Here is a 25,627-nt window from a genome sequence, read left to right as displayed (position 1 = left end):
GAGTGTGTGAGTGTGGATTGTGGAGGCAGGAAAATGTGCATGTGGAATCTTGAGGAGAGTATGTGTGTGAGATGGTGGAAGAATTCAAAAGAGTGTGTGTTTGTGTTTCTGTGTGGAGCCTGGGCAAGCGTGTGTGTGTTTGTGTTTCTGTGTGGAGCCTGGGCAAGCGTGTGTGTGTTTGTGTTTCTGTGTGGAGCCTGGGCAAGCGTGTGTGTGTTTGTGTTTCTGTGTGGAGCCTGGGCAAGCGTGTGTGTGTTTGTGTTTCTGTGTGGAGCCTGGGCAAGCGTGTGTGTGTTTGTGTTTCTGTGTGGAGCCTGGGCAAGCGTGTGTGTGTTTGTGTTTCTGTGTGGAGCCTGGGCAAGCGTGTGTGTGTTTGTGGTGTGTGAAAGGTGTGAGAAAGCAGAACAGGACCAGACGCTCTGTCAGCCTCTGGTCTCACGGCCACGTCCGCTGGTCACGTCTGCTGGTCACGTGTGCTGGGCACGTCTGCTGGCCACGTGTGCTGGGCGGGGCGTTCCAGCACTGATGTAATGAGGCTGGTGCAGATATGCTGCACAGGAAGTGATGTAGTTGTGATGTGGGGGAATGGAAACTCAACAGAGTTCTCAAGGTCTCTGCGACTAGCTGAACATGTGTGGCATGTCTGCGTGTAGACACGCCACATCCAGCCATCTAACAGAGGGGCCTGTAAGGCGCTGGCCTGGGAAAACCAGGAAGTGATTCACCTCTAGTCTGACCTCCAACCCAAAAGTGCTGGTTAGCATGAATGATTAGCATGGCTTATTAGCATGGCTGGTTAGCATGGCTGGTTGACATAGCTAATTAGACCTGCTAATCCTTTCTGCTTTTTAAAATCACAGTGCCAATTTTAAATAAGCTGACTAGAGAAACTGATTCTTGGGGCAATACCTCAGTTTGGCATCTGGGCAGCGCTACTACTGGCTGTGTGAGGAAGAGTTAAGGGATGTTTAAATACTCATGGGTAAAATATTATAACATTTTAAAAGGACAAGCATTAAAAACAGATAAAACAGATAAAACCTCCCGTCATTGTGAGTTTCTAATGTGAGTCTTTCTGTAAGAATTGAGCTAATCTACCCTAAAGATTAAGGTCAAAACAGAACTGATAAACAAGTTATATCTGGCTCTAGTGTTGTATTAATGTTAGAACTGGTTTATGTTGAGATTAGGTTAACATTAGGACATTTTAAAGGTTACATTTGGGTTAAGGTTAGGTTTGTGTTATGGTTAGGTTTGAGTTAAGGTTAAGTTTGAGTTAAGGTTATGTTTGAGTAAATACTGTCAGGACTGGACAGGTTTTTGTGAAGCCACTTCAAGTGCAAATACCCTAAAGAGTGCAAAATGACTGCAGTGCTGTTCTCGGACTCGGGTGATGCAGGAGTGTCCATCACCCCAGAGACACCCACATTCCGGAGAGCTCCGGGCTTGTTGACGTTCCTAGGGGCTGGCAGGCACATCCAAACGGTGGTTTGAAAGCCCAACAGCGCGACTACAGACCACTTTCCACTCAGTCCATTTTGCATTTGAGATAGCCCATGTCCACGCGCAGATCCCATGTCCACACGCAGATCCCATGTCCACGCGCAGATCCCATGTCCACACGCAGATCCCATGTCCACACGCAGATCCCATGTCCACGCGCAGATCCCATGTCCACACGCAGATCCCATGTCCACGCGCAGATCCCATGTCCACGCGCAGATCCCATGTCCACACGCAGATCCCATGTCCACACGCAGATCCCATGTCCACGCGCAGATCCCATGTCCACGCGCAGATCCCATGTCCACGCGCAGATATCAATGACTTGGTCCAGAGGCTAAGAGCCATGTCCCCTCAGACTGAGACAAATGCAGTGGTGTACTTACAGGGCACATCAGTCTATAGGGCAGCCTGAGCGCTCCCAGAAGCTGAAACGTCCTGTATACGTCCTGTATACGTCCTTCTGTTTTCCTACTGCACTCTGACAAAGTTGTGAAATCTTTGAAGTTGAAGAAAAATCTTGAGACTGCTTAACATGTATGGAAGATTATTTTTTGCCTAAGGAAACATGACCAAATGTGAATAACTGATTCAACTCACTGCTACTCAGTTATTACACAGCCCATTAAACATGATTCACTTGCTGCCTAAGCTAAGCTAGCACATTAATTGGTAAGATTCATTTCTGTTATAAGCCCTTAGGAAAAAAAGACATTGCATCAGAGCCGCCGAGGACAATCTGGGGCAAAACTGGGGCAACACCCGGGCAACACTGCTCTCCCCGTCCTGCGATTGTGCTGTGAGCTGGCAGAACCAGACGGTCTACAAACAGAAGCCTGGCGGGGTATTCCAGCCCAACACACTGCGCCCGCATGATCCCGCAAAAGAACAGGACCGACATTTTGTTGATTTGTGGATGGGATGATTGGGGCTTCTTCACTCCTGTCCCGCACACCCCAGTCCTGTCCCGCACACCCCAGTCCTGTCCCGCACACCCTACTCCTGTCCCGCACATAACCCAGTGAGAGTAACAACCTCATGGGCCTCTCACCTGTGACCACCTCTCACCTGTGACCACCTCTCACCTGTGACCACCTCCACCTGTGACCACCTCTCACCTGTGACCATCTCTCACTTGTGACCACCTCCACCTGTGACCACCTCCACCTGTGACCACCACTCATCTGTGACCACCTCCACCTGTGACTACCTCCACCTGTGACCACCTCCACCTGTGACCACCTCTCACCTGTGACCACCTCCACCTGTGACCACCTCTCACCTGTGACCATCTCTCACTTGTGACAACCTCCACCTGTGACTACCTCCACCTGTGACCACCTCCACCTGTGACCACCTCTCACCTGTGACCACCTCCACCTGTGACCACCTCTCATCTGTGACCACCTCCACCTGTGACTACCTCCACCTGTGACCACCTCCACCTGTGACCACCTCTCACCTGTGACCACCTCCACCTGTGACCACCTCCACCTGTGACCACCTCTCACCTGTGACCATCTCTCACTTGTGACCACCTCCACCTGTGACCACCTCTCACCTGTGACCACCTCCACCTGTGACCACCTCCACCTGTGACCACCTCTCATCTGTGACCACCTCCACCTGTGACCACCTCTCACCTGTGACCACCTCCACCTGTGACCACCTCTCACCTGTGACCATCTCTCACTTGTGACCACCTCCACCTGTGACCACCTCTCACCTGTGACCACCTCCACCTGTGACCACCTCCACCTGTGACCACCTCTCATCTGTGACCACCTCCACCTGTGACCACCTCTCACCTGTGACCACCTCCACCTGTGACCACCTCCACCTGTGACCACCTCTCACCTGTGACCACCTCCACCTGTGACCACCTCTCATCTGTGACCACCTCCACCTGTGACCACCTCCACCTGTGACCACCTCTCACCTGTGAGCACCTCCACCTGTGACCACCTCCTCCTGTGACCACCTCCACCTGAACATTTCCCCGTTTCACCACGAGTTGTATTTATATTTGTACTTTTATATATTTGCATTGTCAGCATAATTTTTTATTTTCAAGCCTTGTAAAAGGGCGGAGAGCACATCTTTGGCTGTGTGTGTGTGTGTTTGAAACAGGGACGATCATCTGTGTTCCTAAAACAGTCAGGCAAGAATAGACAGCGTGTTCTTCTTGGCTCTTGCCAAAGCAAACCTCTCAGTGAGATTTATGACTTTCAATAAGTTATTTTGCTTACTGATTAAAAATGTTTCATCTAGATCTTGCAAAATATTACCCTAAAGAAAGATTTAAAATGTCTGTGGAGTTGTTCCCTGCACCTCAACTTCTACCAGTGTTTTTCTTACAATACTAAGTAAAGCCAAGAGACAAGGAAATAGACATTGGTAAAAGGTCCTGCAAGGTCAGAGGTCAATATCTGCCATTGCTAGACAATATTCAACTCAAATTAGCATAATATATTGTACAAATATATGTACATATATATCATTTATATATATCAGGAACACCATTCTCTGGACATTGGACAACGCTGAACTAACTGTGCTACTGCGTGTCATCCTGGTCCAGTGTTGAGAACAGTTCTTCTCCAGGACCAAACACTCTCACGGTTCACGATGACCCAACCTGGCCCATGAACACCTACAGTGTGGCAGCTACAGGGTCAGTCAGGTCAGATCCATGCAGGTTGTATGAAATACCCACAGAACAACTGCAGTTAACCGCGCGCCCATGTTCCGTGTCCAGAGCGTAACAGGTATTGGCACTGAAGGGCACTGAAGTGCCTCTGGTCTGGAGCAGGCAGTGACTCAGTGCCACACAGTTCTGTGAACAGCTAATCTCTCCATACGAATGCAGGTGGCTCCATCTGTAAAGGATTTAATTATTAATTTTCCTGTGGATGCCATTATCAGCAAAAAGATCAGGAGTGCTGTAAAAACCACCGACACTCTTACAACGGTTACAGTCCCCCTGTAACAGCTGTGACACTCTTACAACGGTTACAGCACCCTTGTATTAGTTGCAATAGTGTGTGTAAGTAATCAATATATCCATTAATCAGTATGGCACAAACAGTTATGGTGCATGAGTTCCACAACTCTCATTATAAGACAATTAGACAATATCAATGCCCTGTCTACTCCCCCAATATTTACAGTGTATTGTATAGAATACAGTGGATGGTATTGTGTCGTTATTGTGTAAACTATATACTGCTCCAGTGTATGAAGATCGGATTTCTTGCTACGATTGACACACAGCATGTCACATAAGAATTAATAGTATTGACCTTCGCTTGAAAATTTAAATATGAATTTACGATTTGTGTTGGTAATTTTAAATAATCAAACGAGAGAAGCTCTGAAAATACTGCTCTCCCCCCCCCCTCTCTCCCCCCCCCCTCTCTCTCTCTCTCTCTCTCTCTCCGTCTCGCGCAATGGGAGGGGCGCGAGCTCCTTTCAGTGTATAAGAGGTGCCTCTCTCATAACAAGCGATTTCACACAGCAACTCAGAAGGACCGAGATGATCTGCTCCAGAGCCGTTACAAAATGCTGGATGGACACCTACCCCTGGGATGGTTATGTTGCACACTTATAGTGTTGCTTTCCAGCTCGCCTCCACCGACCTCAGCTTATTTCGGGTAGGTGTGCATCCTCTCGTATATGTGCTGGGACGATGTCTGCTCACACTGGACCAGGAGCGCTCCCCGACTACGGGCGGCTGTGCACAGATATTAAAGGAGTTTTGGGAGAGTTGTAACAGTAGCGCGCGCGGACCGTGTCCGTGTCCTCGCGCCCCTCCGCGCGCCGAACCGGTCCCGCTGCGTGTGCTGCGCGTGGGTTTGAGCGCCGGTGTGTTCCTCTCTGGTGCTGATGGCAGGTTGATCGCTGCAGTGCGCGAGAAGACGCTGTTTATCGTTCATATTTAATAGATGCGTTAAAGATCCAGGTGCACGTCTCAGTTGTCTCAGAAGGAATAGTGGAGTGGACGATACCGGTGGTGTTTGGTGAGACTGTTGGACTGTGCGGCTGTCCTAACGCACACATGGAGAACGAGACGAGGTGAAGCATCGACTCTCACCAGCTGGTCACAATAAAACTGCTCAGTTCTCCGAACCGGTGGCCTGAACGTCGGTCCGGCGCGCGGAGAATGTTTCTCATCCTGCAGAAACAGCGAGTGTAAAATTCTGGCAGCGCGACCACGTTCCCACTGAGTCAAATAACAGCGTAGACAGAACCTGAAGAATGCGTCCAGAACTCACTCTCTCCCCGTATCCTCTATAAAGTTTCCTCTGCAATAATTTTAATTCTAGTGATTGCGGGCAGTGGAGACGTGATACTCCGGGAACGCCTCGGTTCTGTTCTGGGGGGGGAGCTCACCCATTATGTGTGTTTTTGCGGTGCATGGATATAATACGGGCCGCGTATGCCCGTTTGCAGGAACATGCCTCTTTCATTTATTATCCTAATTTATTATCCTTTCCCCCACTTGTTTCAACAAGTTGGTTACCAGCGCCGACTGACGATTTATAGAGAATCCATCACCTGCTTCATGCTCCAAGCACCTCACCGGCTGTCTTTAATGAATAATGGTTAAAAACGGCTGGAAGTGAGACCGTGTTTCAATAGGTGGAATACTCGTGTTGTGTGTTGAGAAGCTGTCAGCCTTAAATGTGACCTCAGGTGGTGGAGACGGTCTCTATGAGGACTGGTTGGTTTTATTAATAGTGCCAATATACTTGCGCATCCTGACGGTGCCATCGTGTGTGTGTTGAGTGGTGTGTGTGTGGTGAGTGATGTGTGTGTGTGTGTGTTGAGTGGTGTGAGTGGTGTGAGTGGTGTGTGTTTGGTGAGTGGTGTGTGTGTGTGTGTTGAGTGGTGTGAGTGGTGTGTGTGTGTTAAGTGGTGTGAGTGATGTGTGTTTGTTGAGTGCCGTGAGTGATGTGTGTGTGTTGACAGGGGGCATGGGTCCTCGAGGGCCAGTTTGGACATCAGTGTTACACGTTTTCTCCTGTCCCGTCATTGCATTTCAGAACTGGTTTGCGTTGACGTGGGTGGGATGGCACTCTGTGTGAAGAATTACAGGCTTTTATCTCGGAGATCAGTGCGTGAGTGGCTGGAAATGGTTTAAGTGGCTCCTGAAGGTGGTTCTTCTCCTGAAGGTTGTTCTTTTCTGGCGTATTAGTTTCAAGCAGCCGTCTCATAAAGGGCAGGTATGCGGCCACAGAAAAGAGGGCGGTTCACTCCAGATTGTTCGTATTCGGTTTATCCTGACTGTGCGGGCGCGTGTCTATTGTCTCGAGCGTTCTGGGTTTGCCAGTTTCAGCACTTTGTCTTCTGTAATGGAGACTACCTGAACTTCCTTGTGATCGGGTCATGAAAACAACCCATAGGAAACACGTTGATACGTCTGGCACTGTCCTGTCCATGTCTTATCTGTCTTAATGAGCTCTGGGGCTTGAGTGTTGGTGTGGCTGTCACATAGTTGTAGAAAACGCCTTCATTTCGGCTCTACTTAACAGGGAGAAGTGTTTCTTTAAGTTTGATTGAGCTGTTCTTGAATGAATGTTATCTCAAGTGTCGCAGGTTCAGGTACCGGAGGCGTGCTCTGAAGTGATCTTGGCAAAGCCGTGTGAAATGAGTCAGTGTCAATACCCAGAGTGGGTCTCACGGCACACTCCAAGTAGCTGCCCATGGACTTTTCACCCTAAGCCCTTAGTGTGCACTATGAGGGAGGCCAGTGTTTAATGGGTTGAATTGGGACTCGGCCCTGAGCTGTGCCCGTGGATTTAAACAGCAGGTGTTGCCAAATGAGTCCAAACTGTGGCGCTGTGATGCAGTCTCAGCTTCCTCTGTGTGCCAGAGTGGAACTGAAATGTAAACACATCTCCTGTCGGTTGCTGACCACACTTCCGAGGGCGTGACGTGAAAGTGGGCCAACTCAAGCCACTGCTGATACCGTCATGCTGGCCACAGGAATGTGAGCGTTTGGTCTCCCCAGCCGCATCCCGTCCCAGCAGGTACCCCGAGGCCCCGCCCCCAACCCCCCACCCACGGCTCAGTGCGCTGGGACTCGCCTGGGTGGGACGGGTTAGGGAAAAGCAGCGATGTCATTACTGAAACATTCCTGGAGAGCGAAAATGAACAGGGGGAGGTGTGGAAAAAGGAGGGGAGAGGAGGAGAGTAAAGGAGGGGAGGAGAGAAGGGGAGGAGGGAGAGGAAGAGGGGAGGAGAGGGGAGAACCAACATGGAGAGCATGTGGACTTTGAAGAGTGATTCATGTGTGTCTCAGTGAGGAGTGATTCATGTGTCTCAGTGAGGAGTGATTCATGTGTGTCTCAGTGAGGAGTGACTCTTGTGTGTCTCAGTGAGGAGTGATTCACGTGTGTCTCAGTGAGGAGTGACTCTTGTGTGTTTCAGTGAGGAGTGATTCACGTGTGTCTCGGTGAGGAGTGATTCATGTGTGTCTCAGTGAGGAGTGACTCTTGTGTGTTTCAGTGAGGAGTGATTCACGTGTGTCTCAGGGAGGAGTGATTCATGTGTGTCTCAGTGAGGAGTGATTCACGTGTGTCTCAGTGAGGAGTGACTCTTGTGTGTTTCAGTGAGGAGTGATTCACGTGTGTCTCGGTGAGGATTGACTCTTGTGTGTCTCAGTGAGGAGTGATTCCTGTGTGTCTCAGTGAGGAGTGATTCATGTGTCTCAGTGAGGAGTGTGTCTCAGTGTGGAGTGACTCTTGTGTGTCTCAGTGAGGAGTGATTCATGTGTCTCAGTGAGGAGTGTGTCTCAGTGAGGAGTGATTCCTGTGTGTCTCAGTGAGGAGTGACTTGTGTGTCTCAGTGAGGAGTGATTCATGTGTGTCTCAGTGAGGAGTGACTCATGTTTGTCTCAGTGAGGAGTGACTTGTATGTCTCAGTGAGGAGTGATTATTTTGCTTCTGGCTTGTTGCAGTAAAGGTTTGTATGAATTCAGATCTGGTGAACTGCCCTCGACTCACACTCCTAAAGTAACAACCACACACACACACACACACACACACACACACACACACACACACACACACACACACACACACACACACACACACACACACGGACCACTGTGAAGGTGTGTGTGTGTGTGTGTGTGTGTGTGTGTGTGTGTGTGTGTGTGTGAGTTTTAGTCCCGCTCCTGTCTGTATTTGTGCCTGTCACTGGTTCCAGATGATGGACAGATAGGAGAAGCACAGGCAGGGCAGGAGAGCCTCAGGTGGGGCAGGAGAGCCTCAGGTGGGGCAGGAGAGCCTCAGGTGGGGCAGGAGAACCACAGGCGGGGCAGGAGAACCACAGGTGGGGCAGGAGAACCACAGGTGGGGCAGGAGAACCACAGGTGGGGCAGGAGAACCACAGGCAGGGCAGGAGAACCACAGGCAGGGCAGGAGAGCTGCTAGCTGGGCACATCAGCAGTCTTCCTCAGTGCTCACTGGTGCTGGATTTTGAGGTGAGGTGTTCTTGTTAGTGTAGGATCCAAAGAAAGCGTGTTCTGCGTTTGGCTGAAGTCAGTCTAAACCACGGCACTGTGAAACAAGTGTGGGAATCACAGAATGGCACTGGGTTTATTATCTTACATTTGAATTTGAAAGGCACTGGGTTTATAATTTGAAACTCCAGTGTTGTTGAGGGCACGAGGTCTTCACCAGCTGGGCTTGAGTTGGAGAAAAGTAATTACTCCAAATTCATATTCTCACACGTTTCAATATTCAGTCATGCAGACGCAGATGTGAGGTTAGACGCAGACGAGAGGTTAGACGCAGACGAGAGGTTAGACGCAGATGTGAGGTTAGACGCAGAAGAGAGGTTAGAAGCAGACGTGAGGTTAGATGCAGACGTGAGGTTATACACAGACGTGAGGTTAGACGCAGATGTGAGGTTAGACGCAGATGAGAGGTTAGACGCAGACGTGAGGTTAGACGCAGACGTGAGGTTAGATGCAGGCGTGAGGTTAGACGCAGACGTGAGGTTAGACGCAGACGTGAGGTTAGACGCAGACGTGAGGTTAGATGCAGGCGTGAGGTTAGACGCAGACGTGAGGTTAGATGCAGGCGTGAGGTTAGACGCAGACGTGAGGTTAGATGCAGACGTGAGGTTAGATGCAGACGAGAGGTTAGATGCAGACGAGAGGTTAGACGCAGACATGAGGTAAGACGCAGACGTGAGGTAAGATGCAGACGTGAGGTTAGACGCAGACGTGAGGTAAGACGCAGACGTGAGGTTAGACGCAGACGTGAGGTAAGAGGCAGACGTGAGGTTAGATGCACGCGTGAGGTTAGACGCAGACGAGAGGTTAGACACAGACGTGGGTTAGACACAGGCGTGAGGTTAGACGCAGGCGTGAGGGTAGACGCAGACGTGAGGTTAGACGCAGACGTGAGGTTAGACGCAGACGAGAGGTAAGACGCAGACGTGAGGTTAGACGCAGATGTGAGGTTAGACGCAGACGTGAGGTAAGACGCAGACATGAGGTAAGACGCAGACATGAGGTTCGACACAGACGTGAGGTAAGACGCAGACGTGAGGTTAGACGCAGACGTGAGGTAAGACGCAGACGTGAGGTTAGACGCAGATGTGAGGTTAGACGCAGACGTGAGGTAAGACGCAGACGTGAGGTTAGACGCAGCACTCAAGTGCAGTACAGTAGATGATCGTTCAGGTTCACGCCCCTGTGATGTTTACAGCTGTCTGACTCTGAGTCACCACAGAAACACAGAAACAAGGCCATCAATCACTCCCACTCAGACTTATTTGTGAGCCATCCACAGAATAAAGAATCCAGCGAGTCCTCCAGAGATGCGGCTCTGTGCTGGAGCTCCAGGCCGCTCTCTCTCACCTGGGCTGAGGCTCTCACCCGGTGGCACGTGAGGGATGGAGTGTGAGGTAAACAGGAATTTCCTGACTTTATTTCTCAGAGAGGGCAGAACTCTGGGTTAGAGATTTTCCTTCAATCCAATCCAACATGACATTAGTATGGCCATCTGCCACACACACACGCACACACACACACACACACACACACACACACACACACACACACACACACACACACACACACATTCACACACACACACACACACACACACACACACACACACACACACACACACACACACACTCACACGCACGCACACACACACACACACACACACACACACACACACACACATACACTTACACACGCACTCACATTCACACACATACCTCAGAAGAGCAGGAATCTGTGATTGTATATTGGGCAACTCTTGGTGATGCATGTATGTGCGTGTTGTAGATGTGTGTTTGTGTAGTGGAGCAGGTGTGTGGTGATGGTTCTTGTTTGCGAGCACTTGCTGTATCATTGTTCTCAGGACTACCTGTGAGTGGGGGGGGGGTTGTAGGCAGGACAAAGCAGGACAGAGCAGGACAGGACAGGACAAAGCAGGACAGGACAGGGCAGTGTGATGTTAGATGGTATCCAGCACTCTCTGTTCCACAACATAATTCCCGAGTGCTCATGACTCTGACCTCCACAGACCAGCTTGGCCTCACAGACCTCCTGACCTTCACAGACCTTCTGACCTTCACAGACCTCCTGACCTTCAAAGACCTCCTGACTTCCACAGACCAGCTCGGTCTCACAGACCTCCTGAACTTCACAGACCTTCTGACCTCATCAGACCAGCTCAGCCTCATAGACATCCTGACTCTCACAGACCTGCTGCTCTGGAGACACTCATGGCCAAGCGTCTCTGGAGACCACTGCTAGTGGAAAAGGGGTGGTGTTCACCTCACAAATGTAGATCTAACACCACTGTTGGAGATCAGCTATGTGCTGGTGAGCCATGGGCTTTTACACATAAGTCCAGCAGAGTGAACGTAAGGGCTTTAGTGAACTCTACCTCCTCTGGCTGTGTGCAGAAGTGTGAGTCAGAAGACCTGCTTTGGTGTGAGGAAATGCTTGCTGTTCCCATAGTATCCACAGGGGGGTGCAGTCCCCACTGCCAGCGTGAGCCGCTCCTCAATCAGCACGTTCGGCTCCTTTCTGTAACCCAATCACAGTGAGAAACGGACAGCTCCAGTGATGCTGGGAGAGGAGGAGGAGGAGGAGGAGGAAGATCAGAGAGGGCTGATGAAGCGTCAGAGGCTCCAGCATGCAGCCCGCAGTACACACCCTCTTCATGACAAACTGACTGAGGAAGACTTTCAGGGCCCGAGTGAGGAAGAGTCTTGTAGGCCATGAGTGAGCGCTGTTTCTGAAGGGCCACGGTGCTTCAGTCTGTCACGATCGTGCGAGACTCACTAATTACACGTGGCCTTCTCCTGATTACACCACAGGCCAGAACCTCCATCTCCTCCTCGTCTTTAATGTCACGCTGACGCATTCAGAAAGCTTCACAAAGGCTTTGATTAAAGAGTCCACGTAACCCACGTATTCTAGAAATTACCGTAAATGACATAGACAAGCCATTTTACTTTGTTTTGTGTCAACATAGAAATTGATTTGCTTGTGTGTGTGTGTTTATTATCATGCTTGGTGCCTCCTCTGTGTAGACGCTCAGCAGGGAAGCGGGAGACCGTCATTCGTGGGACCCACGTGACTCGCACGACACACGTGACCCGCTCCGTCCGACGTCTCCTACTTTGTTAAAGGTCGCTGCAGACTTTGTTCATATAGCATTCAGCGTAGAATCATCCTGCGTTTCATTACAGCACATTCTGCACGGACTGCCCGTCCAGGTGTGGTTTCCTGTTGCGTCCGTGTTGACGGGGCGCGAGTGACCCTCCCACAGGCCTGTCCCGTAGCCCTGTCTGATTACAGGGTATTACTGTGCTGGGGAATGTTTTTAAAATGTCTTTGGCACGCCTCTTTGCTCAGAGATCCTGCAGTGTTACCCCGACCGCAATTTGGAGAGGCTGTTGGGTTTTTATTCACTCCTGCTTCGTCCCGTCAGCTGTGCGATGTGGCTCTGCTTGGCGCCCAGATGCTGCCGTTGGTCGGAGGACACAGTCGCCACGGACACAGCCGCCACGGAAACAGCCGCCACGGAAACAGTGGCACATGGCAGCGACCGGCAAAAACAGGAAAGCCAGCTTGGAATTTGCTAAGCCTGTTTTCTCTCTGTGGGCAGGGATTGATGAGATGACGCTAATTAGTGGCGTTGCCATGTTGTGCGTTTTCCAAATCACACACCGCAGGCCAAAAGAGAAGTAGGGGGCGGAGCCAAACTAGCAGACGCTGAAGCCCAGATTAGTTGATGGAGGAAACCAAGAATGCAGCAGACATGCAGTTCATGGAGAACCTTTCTCCTCCAGCTCAGTGTGTGTTCCTCACATGGAGAACCTTTCTCCTCCAGCTCAATGTGTGTTCCTCACACAGAGAACCTTTCTCCTCCAGCTCAGTGTGTGTTCCTCACACGGAGAACCTTTCTCCTCCAGCTCAATGTGTGTTCCTCACACAGAGAACCTTTCTCCTCCAGCTCAGTGTGTGTTCCTCACACGGAGAACCTTTCTCCTCCAGCTCAGTGTGTAGTGGTACAAATAATATAATGGTTTAAACTGGCGCATTGCTACTGTTTCATGGTTATGCTTCTCTTTATGCGATTGATCTTCAACTTTGTAACAAAATTTAGTGACAATTTAGAGCAGAATTTAGAGCACTGAGACTCTCATAGACCCAGATACACACACAAGACTCTCATAGACCCCAGATACACACACAAGACTCTCATAGACCCCAGATACACACACAAGACTCTCATAGACCCAGATACACACACAAGACTCTCATAGACCCCAGATACACACACAAGACTCTCATAGACCCCAGATACACACACAAGACTCTCATAGACCCCAGATACACACACAAGACTCTCATAGACCCCAGATACACACACAAGACTCTCATAGACCCAGATACACACACAAGACTCTCATAGACCCCAGATACACACACAAGACTCTCATAGACCCCAGATACACACACAAGACTCTCATAGACCCCAGATACACACACAAGACTCTCATAGACCCCAGATACACACACAAGACTCTCATAGACCCCAGATACACACACAAGACTCTCATAGACCCAGATACACATACAAGACTCTCATAGACCCCAGATACACACACAAGACTCTCATAGACCCCAGATACACACACAAGACTCTCATAGACCCCAGATACACACACAAGACACTCATAGACCCAGATACACACACAAGACTCTCATAGACCCCAGATACACACACAAGACTCTCATAGACCCAGATACACACACAAGACTCTCATAGACCCAGATACACACACAAGACTCTCATAGACCCAGATACACACACAAGACTCTCATAGACCCAGATACACACACAAGACTCTCATAGACCCCAGATACACACACAAGACTCTCATAGACCCAGATACACACACAAGACTCTCATAGACCCCAGATACACACACAAGACTCTCATAGACCCAGATACACACACAAGACTCTCATAGACCCAGATACACACACAAGACTCTCATAGACCCAGATACACACACAAGACTCTCATAGACCCAGATACACACACAAGACTCTCATAGACCCCAGATACACACACAAGACTCTCATAGACCCAGATACACACACAAGACTCTCATAGACCCAGATACACACACAAGACTCTCATAGACCCAGATACACACACAAGACTCTCATAGACCCCAGATACACACACAAGACTCTCATAGACCCAGATACACACACAAGACTCTCATAGACCCCAGATACACACACAAGACTCTCATAGACCCAGATACACACACAAGACTCTCATAGACCCAGATACACACACAAGACTCTCATAGACCCAGATACACACAGATACACACACAAGACTCTCATAGACCCAGATACACACACAAGACTCTCATAGACCCCAGATACACACACAAGACTCTCATAGACCCAGATACACACACAAGACTCTCATAGACCCAGATACACACACAAGACTCTCATAGACCCCAGATACACACACACGACTCTCATAGACCCCAGATACACACACAAGACTCTCATAGACCCCAGATACACACACAAGACTCTCATAGACCCAGATACACACACAAGACTCTCATAGACCCCAGATACACACACAAGACTCTCATAGACCCCAGATACACACACAAGACTCTCATAGACCCCAGATACACACACAAGACTCTCATAGACCCCAGATACACACACAAGACTCTCATAGACCCCAGATACACACACAAGACTCTCATAGACCCAGATACACACACAAGACTCTCATAGACCCCAGATACACACACAAGACACTCATAGACCCCAGATACACACACAAGACTCTCATAGACCCAGATACACACACAAGACTCTCATAGACCCCAGATACACACTCAAGACTCTCATAGACCCCAGATACACACACAAGACTCTCATAGACCCAGATACACACACAAGACTCTCATAGACCCCAGATACACACACAAGACTCTCATAGACCCAGATACACACACAAGACTCTCATAGACCCCAGATACACACACAAGACTCTCATAGACCCAGATACACACACAAGACTCTCATAGACCCAGATACACACACAAGACTCTCATAGACCCCAGTGGGGAACCGTCAGGGCCCTCTACGCCCTCTCAGAGGGCCTAAAATATTCTTAAAGCATTATATATATAATTATCCAATTTTATTTTATCTACTTACAGTTTGACATTCGACATCTAAACAATTACAAAAATATAAGCAAATAAAATATTCACCCGTGTCTATTCAATCTGTGTTGGAAGGTGAGGGGTTGAGTGGAAGCCTGTGAGCCTGTGTCTCCCCCTATCAGGACTGTGATGCCCGCTGTTCGTTTACAGAGGGCCTGGCAGTTATAATTCAGCGCAATACCAGTTTCAAATGACAGCAAAATTGACCAATCATATCTTCTCTCTTAGTGGGCGGGCTTAACTGTATGATAATTTCCGCCCGCTGTGGCGACGCTAGCTGTCGTTAGCACCATCGCTAGCTAGTTTCGATTCATCCCTTTGACGTCCTCGTGCGCGTTGTTTACATATTCCGCTTCCGAGAACCACGGAGCTGTGAACCTTATTTTGTTTGGAAACTTATTTTGCTTAAGATGTTATCTAGTACAGATATTATTGTTTATTGCGTTTTTAAAGCTGTACTGTCGTCTCAGTTTTTCTTTATTTAGTTTATTAAGAAAGGAAAAAAAAAAATTCGGGGGGGAGGGGGGGGGGGGTAGCGGGCCCAGGTTTAAAGGTCACGGTTCGCTACTGATAGACCCAGATACACACACAAGACTCTCATAGACCCAGATACACACACAAGACTCTCATAGACCCAGATACACACACAAGACTCTCATAGACCCCAGATACACACACAAGACTCTCATAGACCCAGATACACACACAAGACTCTCATAGACCCAGATACACACACAAGACTCTCATAGACCCCAGATACACACACAAGACTCTCATAGACCCCAGATACACACACAAGACTCTCATAGACCCCAGATACACACACAAGACTCTCATAGACCCAGATACACACACAAGACTCTCATAGACCCCAGATACACACACAAGACTCTCATAGACCCCAGATACACACACAAGACTTTCATAGACCCCAGATACACACACAAGACTCTCATAGACCCCAGATACACACACAAGATTCTCATAGACCCCAGATACACACACAAGACTCTCATAGACCCCAGATACACACACAAGACTCTCATAGACCCAGATACACACACAAGACTCTCATAGACCCCAGATACACACACAAGACACTCATAGACCCCAGATACACACACAAGACTCTCATAGACCCAGATACACACACAAGACTCTCATAGACCCCAGATACACACACAAGACTCTCATAGACCCCAGATACACACACAAGACTCTCATAGACCCAGATACACACACAAGACTCTCATAGACTCAGATACACACACAAGACTCTCATAGACCCAGATACACACACAAGACTCTCATAGACCCAGATACACACACAAGACTCTCATAGACCCAGATACACACACAAGACTCTCATAGACCCAGATACACACACAAGACTCTCATAGACCCAGATACACACACAAGACTCTCATAGACCCAGATACACACACAAGACTCTCATAGACCCCAGATACACACACAAGACTCTCATAGACCCCAGATACACACACAAGACTCTCATAGACCCAGATACACACACAAGACTCTCATAGACCCCAGATACACACACAAGACTCTCATAGACCCCAGATACACACACAAGACTCTCATAGACCCAGATACACACACAAGACTCTCATAGACCCCAGATACACACACAAGACTCTCATAGACCCCAGATACACACACAAGACTCTCATAGACCCCAGATACACACACAAGACTCTCATAGACCCAGATACACACACAAGACTCTCATAGACCCAGATACACACACAAGACACTCATAGACCCAGATACAGATCACAGACTCTTCATCAGTTCTACAGTTAAGTGATGTCAGGGACATAGGGGGCACGTCCTGCGTGAGGGTCCCGCCGTCCACACTGACTCAGTTAAGTGATGTCAGGGACATAGGGGGCACGTCCTGCGTGAGGGTCCCGCCGTCCACACTGACTCAGAGGTCAACGATGACCTCATTTTTGGTCACATCCTGTGTGGGTCACAGAGCCTGAACTCTATGGGTCCACCAGACCCATCAGCCATGTTCCTCTGGAGCACTTTGATCCTGCAGATGATCGGCTGCTGAACTGACACTCTGCTCCAATCACAAGGCCAGTTATGTGCGTTCTGCTGTGGTCGGTGTGAATATTTCCCACGTCTGTCGGAGCGCTGGGGCGTAAGGATATATGGAGATTTGTTCTGGAGCGCAAGGACCGAAGGTTCCCGGTCTGAACACACACACACACACACACACACACACACACACACACACACACACACACACACACACACACACAGGCTTGTTAGCTGAGTATCAAGGCCTTCGTGAAGCGACTCGAGGGTGTGTTAACAGAGCCAACACTAAACTCAGTCCTCTGTGTCAGGAACGTGGTTCTGCGTCCCAGTCGGCCCCGGGGTTTGACGGCCCGGATCTCTGAATGTTCGTGGACAGCACTGCGAGAAAAACATTCCGGGCTTGTGCTGTGCGCAGCAGTTGTCTGTGACTGGTGGGTTTGAACAGCTGAGCGGTGTGTGCTGTCTTCGCCTGGCGTCATCCCGTCACCCCTTCATCCCGTCACCCCTTCATCCCGTCACCCCTTCACCCCGTCACCCCTTCATCCCGTCATCCCGTCACCCCTTCACCCCGTCACCCCTTCATCCCGTCACCCCTTCATCCCGTCACCCCTTCATCCCGTCACCCCTTCATCCCGTCATCCCGTCACCCCTTCATCCCGTCACCCCTTCATCCCGTCATCCCGTCACCCCTTCATCCCGTCACCCCGTCACCCCTTCACCCCTTCATCCCGTCACCCCTTCATCCCTTCATCCCGTCATCCCTTCATCCCGTCACCCCTTCACCCCGTCACCCCTTCATCCCGTCATCCCGTCACCCCTTCATCCCGTCACCCCGTCACCCCTTCATCCCGTCACCCCTTCATCCCGTCATCCCTTCATCCCGTCATCCCGTCACCCCTTCACCCCGTCACCCCTTCATCCCGTTATCCCGTCACCCCTTCATCCCTTCACCCCTTCATCCCGTCACCCCTTCATCCCGTCACCCTGTCACCCCTTCATCCCGTCACCCCTTCATCCCTTCATCCCGTCACCCCTTCATCCCTTCATCCCGTCACCCCTTCATCCCGTCACCCCTTCATCCCTTCACCCCTTCATCCCGTCATCCCGTCACCCCTTCATCCCTTCACCCCTTCATCCCGTCACCCCTTCATCCCGTCATCCCTTCATCCCGTCATCCCTTCATCCCGTCATCCCGTCATCCCGTCACCCCTTCATCCCGTCATCCCGTCATCCCTTCATCCCGTCACCCCTCCATCCCGTCATCCCTTTATTCCGTCACCCCTTCACCCCGTCACCCCTTCATCCCGTCATCCCGTCACCCCTTCATCCCTTCACCCCTTCATCCCGTCAGCCCTTCATCCCGTCATCCCGTCACCCCTTCATCCCTTCACCCCGTCATCCCGTCATCCCGTCACCCCTTCACCCCGTCACCCCTTCATCCCGTCATCCCGTCACCCCTTCATCCCGTCACCCCGTCACCCCTTCATCCCGTCACCCCTTCATCCCGTCATCCCTTCATCCCGTCATCCCGTCACCCCTTCACCCCGTCACCCCTTCATCCCGTTATCCCGTCACCCCTTCATCCCTTCACCCCTTCATCCCGTCACCCCTTCATCCCGTCACCCTGTCACCCCTTCATCCCGTCACCCCTTCATCCCTTCATCCCGTCACCCCTTCATCCCTTCATCCCGTCACCCCTTCATCCCGTCATCCCGTCACCCCTTCATCCCTTCACCCCTTCATCCCGTCATCCCGTCACCCCTTCATCCCTTCACCCCTTCATCCCGTCACCCCTTCATCCCGTCATCCCTTCATCCCGTCATCCCTTCATCCCGTCATCCCGTCATCCCGTCACCCCTTCATCCCGTCATCCCGTCATCCCTTCATCCCGTCACCCCTCCATCCCGTCATCCCTTCATTCCGTCACCCCTTCACCCCGTCACCCCTTCATCCCGTCATCCCGTCACCCCTTCATCCCTTCACCCCTTCATCCCGTCAGCCCTTCATCCCGTCATCCCGTCACCCCTTCATCCCTTCACCCCTTCATCCCGTCACCCCTTCATCCCGTCATCCCTTCATCCCGTCACCCCTTCATCCCGTCACCCCTTCATCCCGTCACCCCGTCATCCCATGCGATGCGCTATTTCAGGTCTGATGGAACACGTGCCAGTTAGTCTGCCTCGCAGCCGGCCAATCAGCATTGAGCAGCACAAACCACGTCATGACCACGGAAAAAGAAACAGTATAAAAAAGAAACAAGTTCCCCAAAATCATGAGCAGGGTTATGGTACATTATTGATGCGATGGTATTCAGGGCCAGGCGTCCTCATTCTCGTGTTTAATATGACCAAAGCCAGTTAGCAGTAAGACCAGGATGAGCGAGTGAGACATGTGGGATTGTTGTAGACCACATATGTCAAAGTCAAGGCCCGCGGGCCAGATCTGGCCCGTGAATTGATTATCTATGGCCCCCTGGATGATATTGAATTACTATTAGAACCGGCCCGCAGGCCACAGCCGCCCGCTGGTGTTTTGCACGCACAAACACTACATTCCCCACAATGCAACGGCAGCCCGTGAAGTCACTGCAGCGCGCACAAGCGGCGAGGGTCCGCGCGGCGAAAATGACGTAATCGCTGTGGCTCCGCCCGTGCGCGAGGGCCTCGCGCGCTGTCCGTTCGCGAGGTCGTGCACCTCTCGAATTTTGTAACTTCGCGTGCGCGCCGTGCTTCAGCGCGATGGACAAAGTCATGTTTGCAGGGTTCATACACCTTTTACAAGGTGGAATTAAAGCACTTGTACGTCACTTTCAAGGTCCATTTCAATATTTCCCAGCGAATTCGCTTTTTATTCACATTATTTAATGGTTGTTTATTTTCAAAACGCCCAATATTAACAGGGTTGCCAACTTTTGACGTTCGCTTGGAGTGAGATTTTAACCTGGAGCCGGTGGCGAGTGTATTTTGTTGTGAGGGGGGGGGGGGGGGGGGTGGCGAACGTAAAATGGACACAGATTCAGTGTTATATCGCCGGTGGATGGCGCCAGGGCTAGCGAACTAGTAACGTATTGAATCATATATGTGGATCTGAGGTAAATAAACGATATTTTTTTCGGCGTGAGATATCGGAAGTGTGGCGTGAGAGCGTGTGAAAACGGTCAAATGCGTGTGTCTCACGCTCAATGCGTGAGAGTTGGCAACCCTGTATTAACGTCTTCACGTTCTCTCATGTTTCGTCCTGGAATTACAAGAGGCTCGTATTTGTTAACCTAATACAAGAGAACTATTCAGTCAGATAGCTATTTGTTGTGAAACGAAGTAGTTACAATTTCAAGCATTTTCAAATACTTTAGCTTAAATTCCAGCACTTTTCAAACCTTTATTACTTTATTCATGTTTGCTTGTTGAAAAATATTTTCACTTGAAATTACTGACAGATCCATAAGAAAATATTGCTTTATTCATTTAAGCATTAAATAATATACACTGTGTTAGGTCATGGTTCAATAGGCTATGTGCAATTATTTTAATATGTTTTAATAAACATTGAACCAGTCCGGCCCTCGGCTTGTAGCAAATTTGTTTTTTTGGCCCTCTGTGTATTTGACTTTGACATCCCTGTTGTAGACCCTGAATGAAGCTACTGCTGCATGCTAACTCTTATAATTAATGAGATTAATGAGATAATAAGAGACTAAGATTCTCCATCATCCTGCCTTGACCAGTGTGTGTGGTTGGCATGCCCGTCTGGACCGACCCCCAGGTGAGCGGTGTGCTGGCGTAAGCTGCCCACACCCAGGCGTAGCAGAGGAAGCAGGCGTGGGGAGAGGCGGCCTCTGTGTTCCTGAAGCAGTGTGGTAAACGAAAGTGTGGCACTGCCCCGAGCACGTCAGTCACAGCTCACCACACTCCAGTTCCTCTCCAGCACGTGAGAACGCAGACGGACCCACAGCAAGGCGACCCACAATCCCTCACGCTGCTGCAGGAGCCCAGCGAGAGTTTTACTCTCAACTGCTACACGCAGGAAAGACAGGAACCTGGGATTGAGAGTGGAGTAGAGGTGGGAAAACAGGGAGAGAGACTGAGGGGAGGAGGATAGAGAGAGAGAGAGAGGGAGGGAGGGAGAGAGGTTGAGGAGAAAGTGTGGGATGTGAAAGTGAGAGTAAGAGAAAGAGGTGAGGAGAGGTCATGGAGAGAGGAGTGGATGTGTATGTGAAAGAGAGAGAGAGATAGAGAGAGAGAGAGAGAGAGAGAGAGAGAGAGAGAGAGAGAGAGAGAGAGAGAGAGAGAGAGAGAGAGAGGGGATGTAAGGGCAGTAATAACCCATCATTAGACTGACACTGAACAGGCTTTCAGAACTCTCAGCTTTTAACATTTTCTTGTTTTCTTTACAATGCTGTTCACATACTTAGCTTAATTTGATTTAATCTCTGGTAAGGTCCTTGAAACATCATGTTAGTTTAAGAATGTTTTAATGGTTGAACATGAACTTCCACAGGTCTGATTTACATAAGAGTGTGTACCGGCGGACGGAAGCGTTCCAAACCTGAGAGTGAAGCCCAAAGCTTCCACTGTGGCTTGCTGGTTTGGCCCAGTGGACCCGCTCCCTCTTCCCCCAGCATCTGCCCTTGTTTTGGGTTGGAGCTCAGACAGCTGGGGGGGTTTTGTCTGAGAGAGGGCTTTGTTTGGGGTCAGCAGCTGGAGAGAATGACTGGCATGCGTTTTGGGGGTAATTGGTCTGCCCGGGACCCTGAGTTACCAAGCCCAAGACCACACAACCAGCAAGCCCAGACACATCCAACTGAAACTCCTCCCACAGCCTCCCTGTGTGGACCAGATTTTTGGATGACAGTCCTATCTCCAACACACACACACACACACACACACCCACACACACACACACACACACACACACACACACACACACACACACACACCCACACCCACAGCCTCCCTGTGTGGACCAGACTCTTGGATGACAGTCCTATCTCCAACACACACACACACACACACACACACACACACACACACACACACACACACACACACACACACACACACACACACACACACAGCCTCCCTGTGTGGACCAGACTCTTGGATGACAGTCCTATCTCCAACACACACACACACACACACACACACACACACACACACACACCACACACACACACACACACACACACACACACACACACACACACACATACACACACACACCCACAGCCAGCCAGCACCTGTTTCTGAAGCAAAATGGGTATATGGTGGTGTATGACAAACAATTACTGACTGGAGTGTGTGAGCTACACTTAGCGTGGATCGTGTGAGCTTCACTTAACGTGTATCGTGTGAGCTACACTTAGTAGCCACACTTCCGATTTCTCACGCCGGAAAAAAAATCAAGTTTATTTACCTCTGATCCACATCTATGATTCAGTGAGTTACTAGTTCACTCTGGCACCAACCACCGGCGATCGATAGATCGCGATATAATACTTAATTTGTGTCCATTTTACGTTTGCCACCAACCCACGCTCAACAACTTACACTCGCCACCTCCTCCAGGTTAAAATCTCACTCTAAGCGAACGTCAAAAGTTGGCAACCCTGATGTAGCGTGTGAGCTACACTTAGCATGGAACATGTGAGCTACACTTAGCCAGAGGTGTCAATTCCAGGTTCAGAAAGTAAAAGTCCTCCCCAGGATTTTGCTCAGGCTTCCACTCATTCTGATTCCACTCATTTTACCTGGATTGCACTAATTAGAAAATCTAGCAAGCTTGAGCAAAATCCTGGTGAGGACTTTTACTTTCTGAACCTGGATTATACACCTCTGCACTTAGCGTGTAGCGTGTGAGCTACACTTAGCGTATCTGTGCTCACATGTGGATCTCCAGACTGTATGAAGTTGGGCCCTGATTAGAGAGGAAGGTCTGTATGACTTTGCATAGTTATGGGTTGCTGTGGGAGTGTTTGGTTCTCTGTGAGTCTTAAAGTGTTGCCATTGAAACCGCAAATAGCACCAATCAATAGCATTGATTAAACAGCAAACCCAGTTGGGTAGTGCACTCAGCTGTTTCCATAGTGACCATGTTTAGCCTTTGTTGGAAAGTTATAAGCTTATCAATAATTGGGCATTATTTGCATAATTCATTTGCAAAAGTCGATTTGCATACTATTTGCATTATCTATTTTTGTTCCAGTTCATCAGCAGCACAAAGCACAGAGGGGACTAATCAGAACTGTCCGTCTCGTCTGGGGTTTTAGCAGTCTAGCTGAGCATTAGGGTGAGGGGGTACCACCCTGCAGGAAGATCTGAGATGTCCCGCTGCCGAGATGTCCCGACTCCACAGATGTAGCTCCAGCAGGGAGGGATAAAGTTTATCATGGCAACCCCAGAACTAAGGCACATTTGCTGTGTGTGTGTGTGTGTGTGTGTGTGTGTGTGTGTGTGTGTGTGTGTGTGTGTGTGTGTGTGTGAGACTTCCCCTCGTTGGCTGGTTTAAGTACTGCTATGAATGTGGTAGACATGCTAAGGCGTAGTTTATAGAGAATGTAGACTACTGCTTTTTTAAGGTCTTCCGTCTTGAGTTCGAGTCTCGGGGATTAGAAGTGCTCCACTCCTGCTTTTATACGGCAATTTGTGTTGTGTGTGTGTGTGTGTGGCTTTGCGTGCCAGACTTCACCTCGTCGTGTGGTGCTGGCTTGGTCTTCGCGAGGCTCACCTCTCATTAAAGTCCATAATGATTCTCCAATTTTAAAGCCGTTAGCAGTAATAAATGCCGGGCCGCGTAAGGTCACCCTCGCCTCCACAGACGAGCTGCATTTGGGTAAATAGCGCACGCCAGCATCTTGACAGCCACCTCCCGACTGCGTAATGGACCATTCTCGTTTAGCCTTCACCTCGGAAAATGTTTATGATGCTAATGTCACGGGCGATGCAAGGTGCTGACAGTCACCAAGAAGCCAAACAAGACTCGACGTCTCGCAGTGGAAGACCACGCGGCAGGCCGACCGGGCCCGGCCCACTACAGACTCCTCCGGGTCAAACGCGCAAAAGGCGAAAAGCCAAGCTGAACAAACAGCGGCGGGAATCACACCTTAGTAACGATAACACGGCGCTTTATTCCTCCGAGCGCGACCCATCATGCTCGGTGCACGTTGCTGTGCCAGCACCTCAAACATCAACACAGGAACCGCGCGGCCCGTGAGGAGATATCCCAGCATGCTCTGCGCACATTATGGCCTCTGAGTCGGTAGTGCGCCTGTTTTTGAGGAGTTGGCAGGCGTGTTGATGGATTATTTTTCTTTTCTGACCCCGGGAAGACGTCAGGATTAAAAATAGAGTGGTGGGTGAGGTGCGGGGTGCTGAAGTTCAGTTAAGACCGCAGTTTTAATCATATTAACGCAGCATACTAACCAACAGGCTAATGAACGGGTGACTTCCACCTTAAACACGTGGTGGAAAAATAGGTGTTAAAAAACGCAGAGAAACACCTGACTATTATGTCATCTAGCAACTGGACCTGTTTTATGACATCATGCTGAAAGTCTCAGCTGTAGCAGTGCTGGTCCACTCTTCATCCGCTCTGATGACAGACCTAGACAAGCACGGTGTGTACGGCACCACGGTGTGTACGGCACCATTGCTTGTGACAGTGAGCCTCTCCAGCCATGACTGGCCTGAGGGGTTCAGCCCGTGGGCATCATTCATAGCAGTGCTGACATGTCCAGGTTTCTGTCACTGCCTCGGAGGTGACCTTCTCCATAGGGTGTGGCCTTGTGCCAGGTGGAGTCATTTTAACACATGTGCACCATGCAACTGTAGAAGGACGTTTACAGAGCTTCTACTCGCTGGAAAGAACCTGTTATTTAGCTATTTTAAGCATTTAGTGAAGTGAATGTACTGTATGTGTCAGGTTATTGGCGAACAGAGCTTATTTTAACATTATAGAATATATTAATTGGCAGAAACATGGTTAGATATAAGAGAGATGCAACAGCGGCAATCCTGAGGTTTGAGTGTGTATGCTCTGAAATGGTAAATTTATAATACCTGTTCTTCACTGAACTGGGAATAGTACACACACACACACACACACACACACACACACACACACACACACACACACACACACACACACACACACACACACACACACACACACACACACACACACACACACACACTTGTGGGTGAGGTGTGGTGACTTCATCTCTTGAAACTGTCAGCATTTCACCACTTGCTGGTTCTCACCCATGCAGTCCTGCCCCGCAGCATTCTGGGTT

At 49.8% G+C, this 25,627-nt stretch overlaps 1 protein-coding gene across 1 annotated transcript in view; it reads left to right on the top strand.

Moving 5' to 3' along the window:
- The first annotated feature begins 5,013 nt into the window (after window positions 1-5,013).
- The window catches only part of wnt9a (wingless-type MMTV integration site family, member 9A), a 41,765-nt gene continuing 21,151 nt past the window's right edge, over window positions 5,014-25,627 (top strand). Inside the window, exon 1 of the mRNA XM_076972636.1 lies at window positions 5,014-5,156. Coding sequence (XP_076828751.1) covers window positions 5,065-5,156 — 92 coding nt within the window. The 5' untranslated portion in view covers window positions 5,014-5,064. The remainder of the gene's footprint in view (window positions 5,157-25,627) is intronic.

Source organism: Brachyhypopomus gauderio, chromosome 14 (genome assembly GCF_052324685.1).
Source record: "Brachyhypopomus gauderio isolate BG-103 chromosome 14, BGAUD_0.2, whole genome shotgun sequence".
Classification (NCBI taxonomy): Eukaryota; Metazoa; Chordata; class Actinopteri; order Gymnotiformes; family Hypopomidae; genus Brachyhypopomus; species Brachyhypopomus gauderio.
Note: the sequence above shows the minus strand (reverse complement) of the source record. Positions and strands in the feature narration are given on the sequence as shown.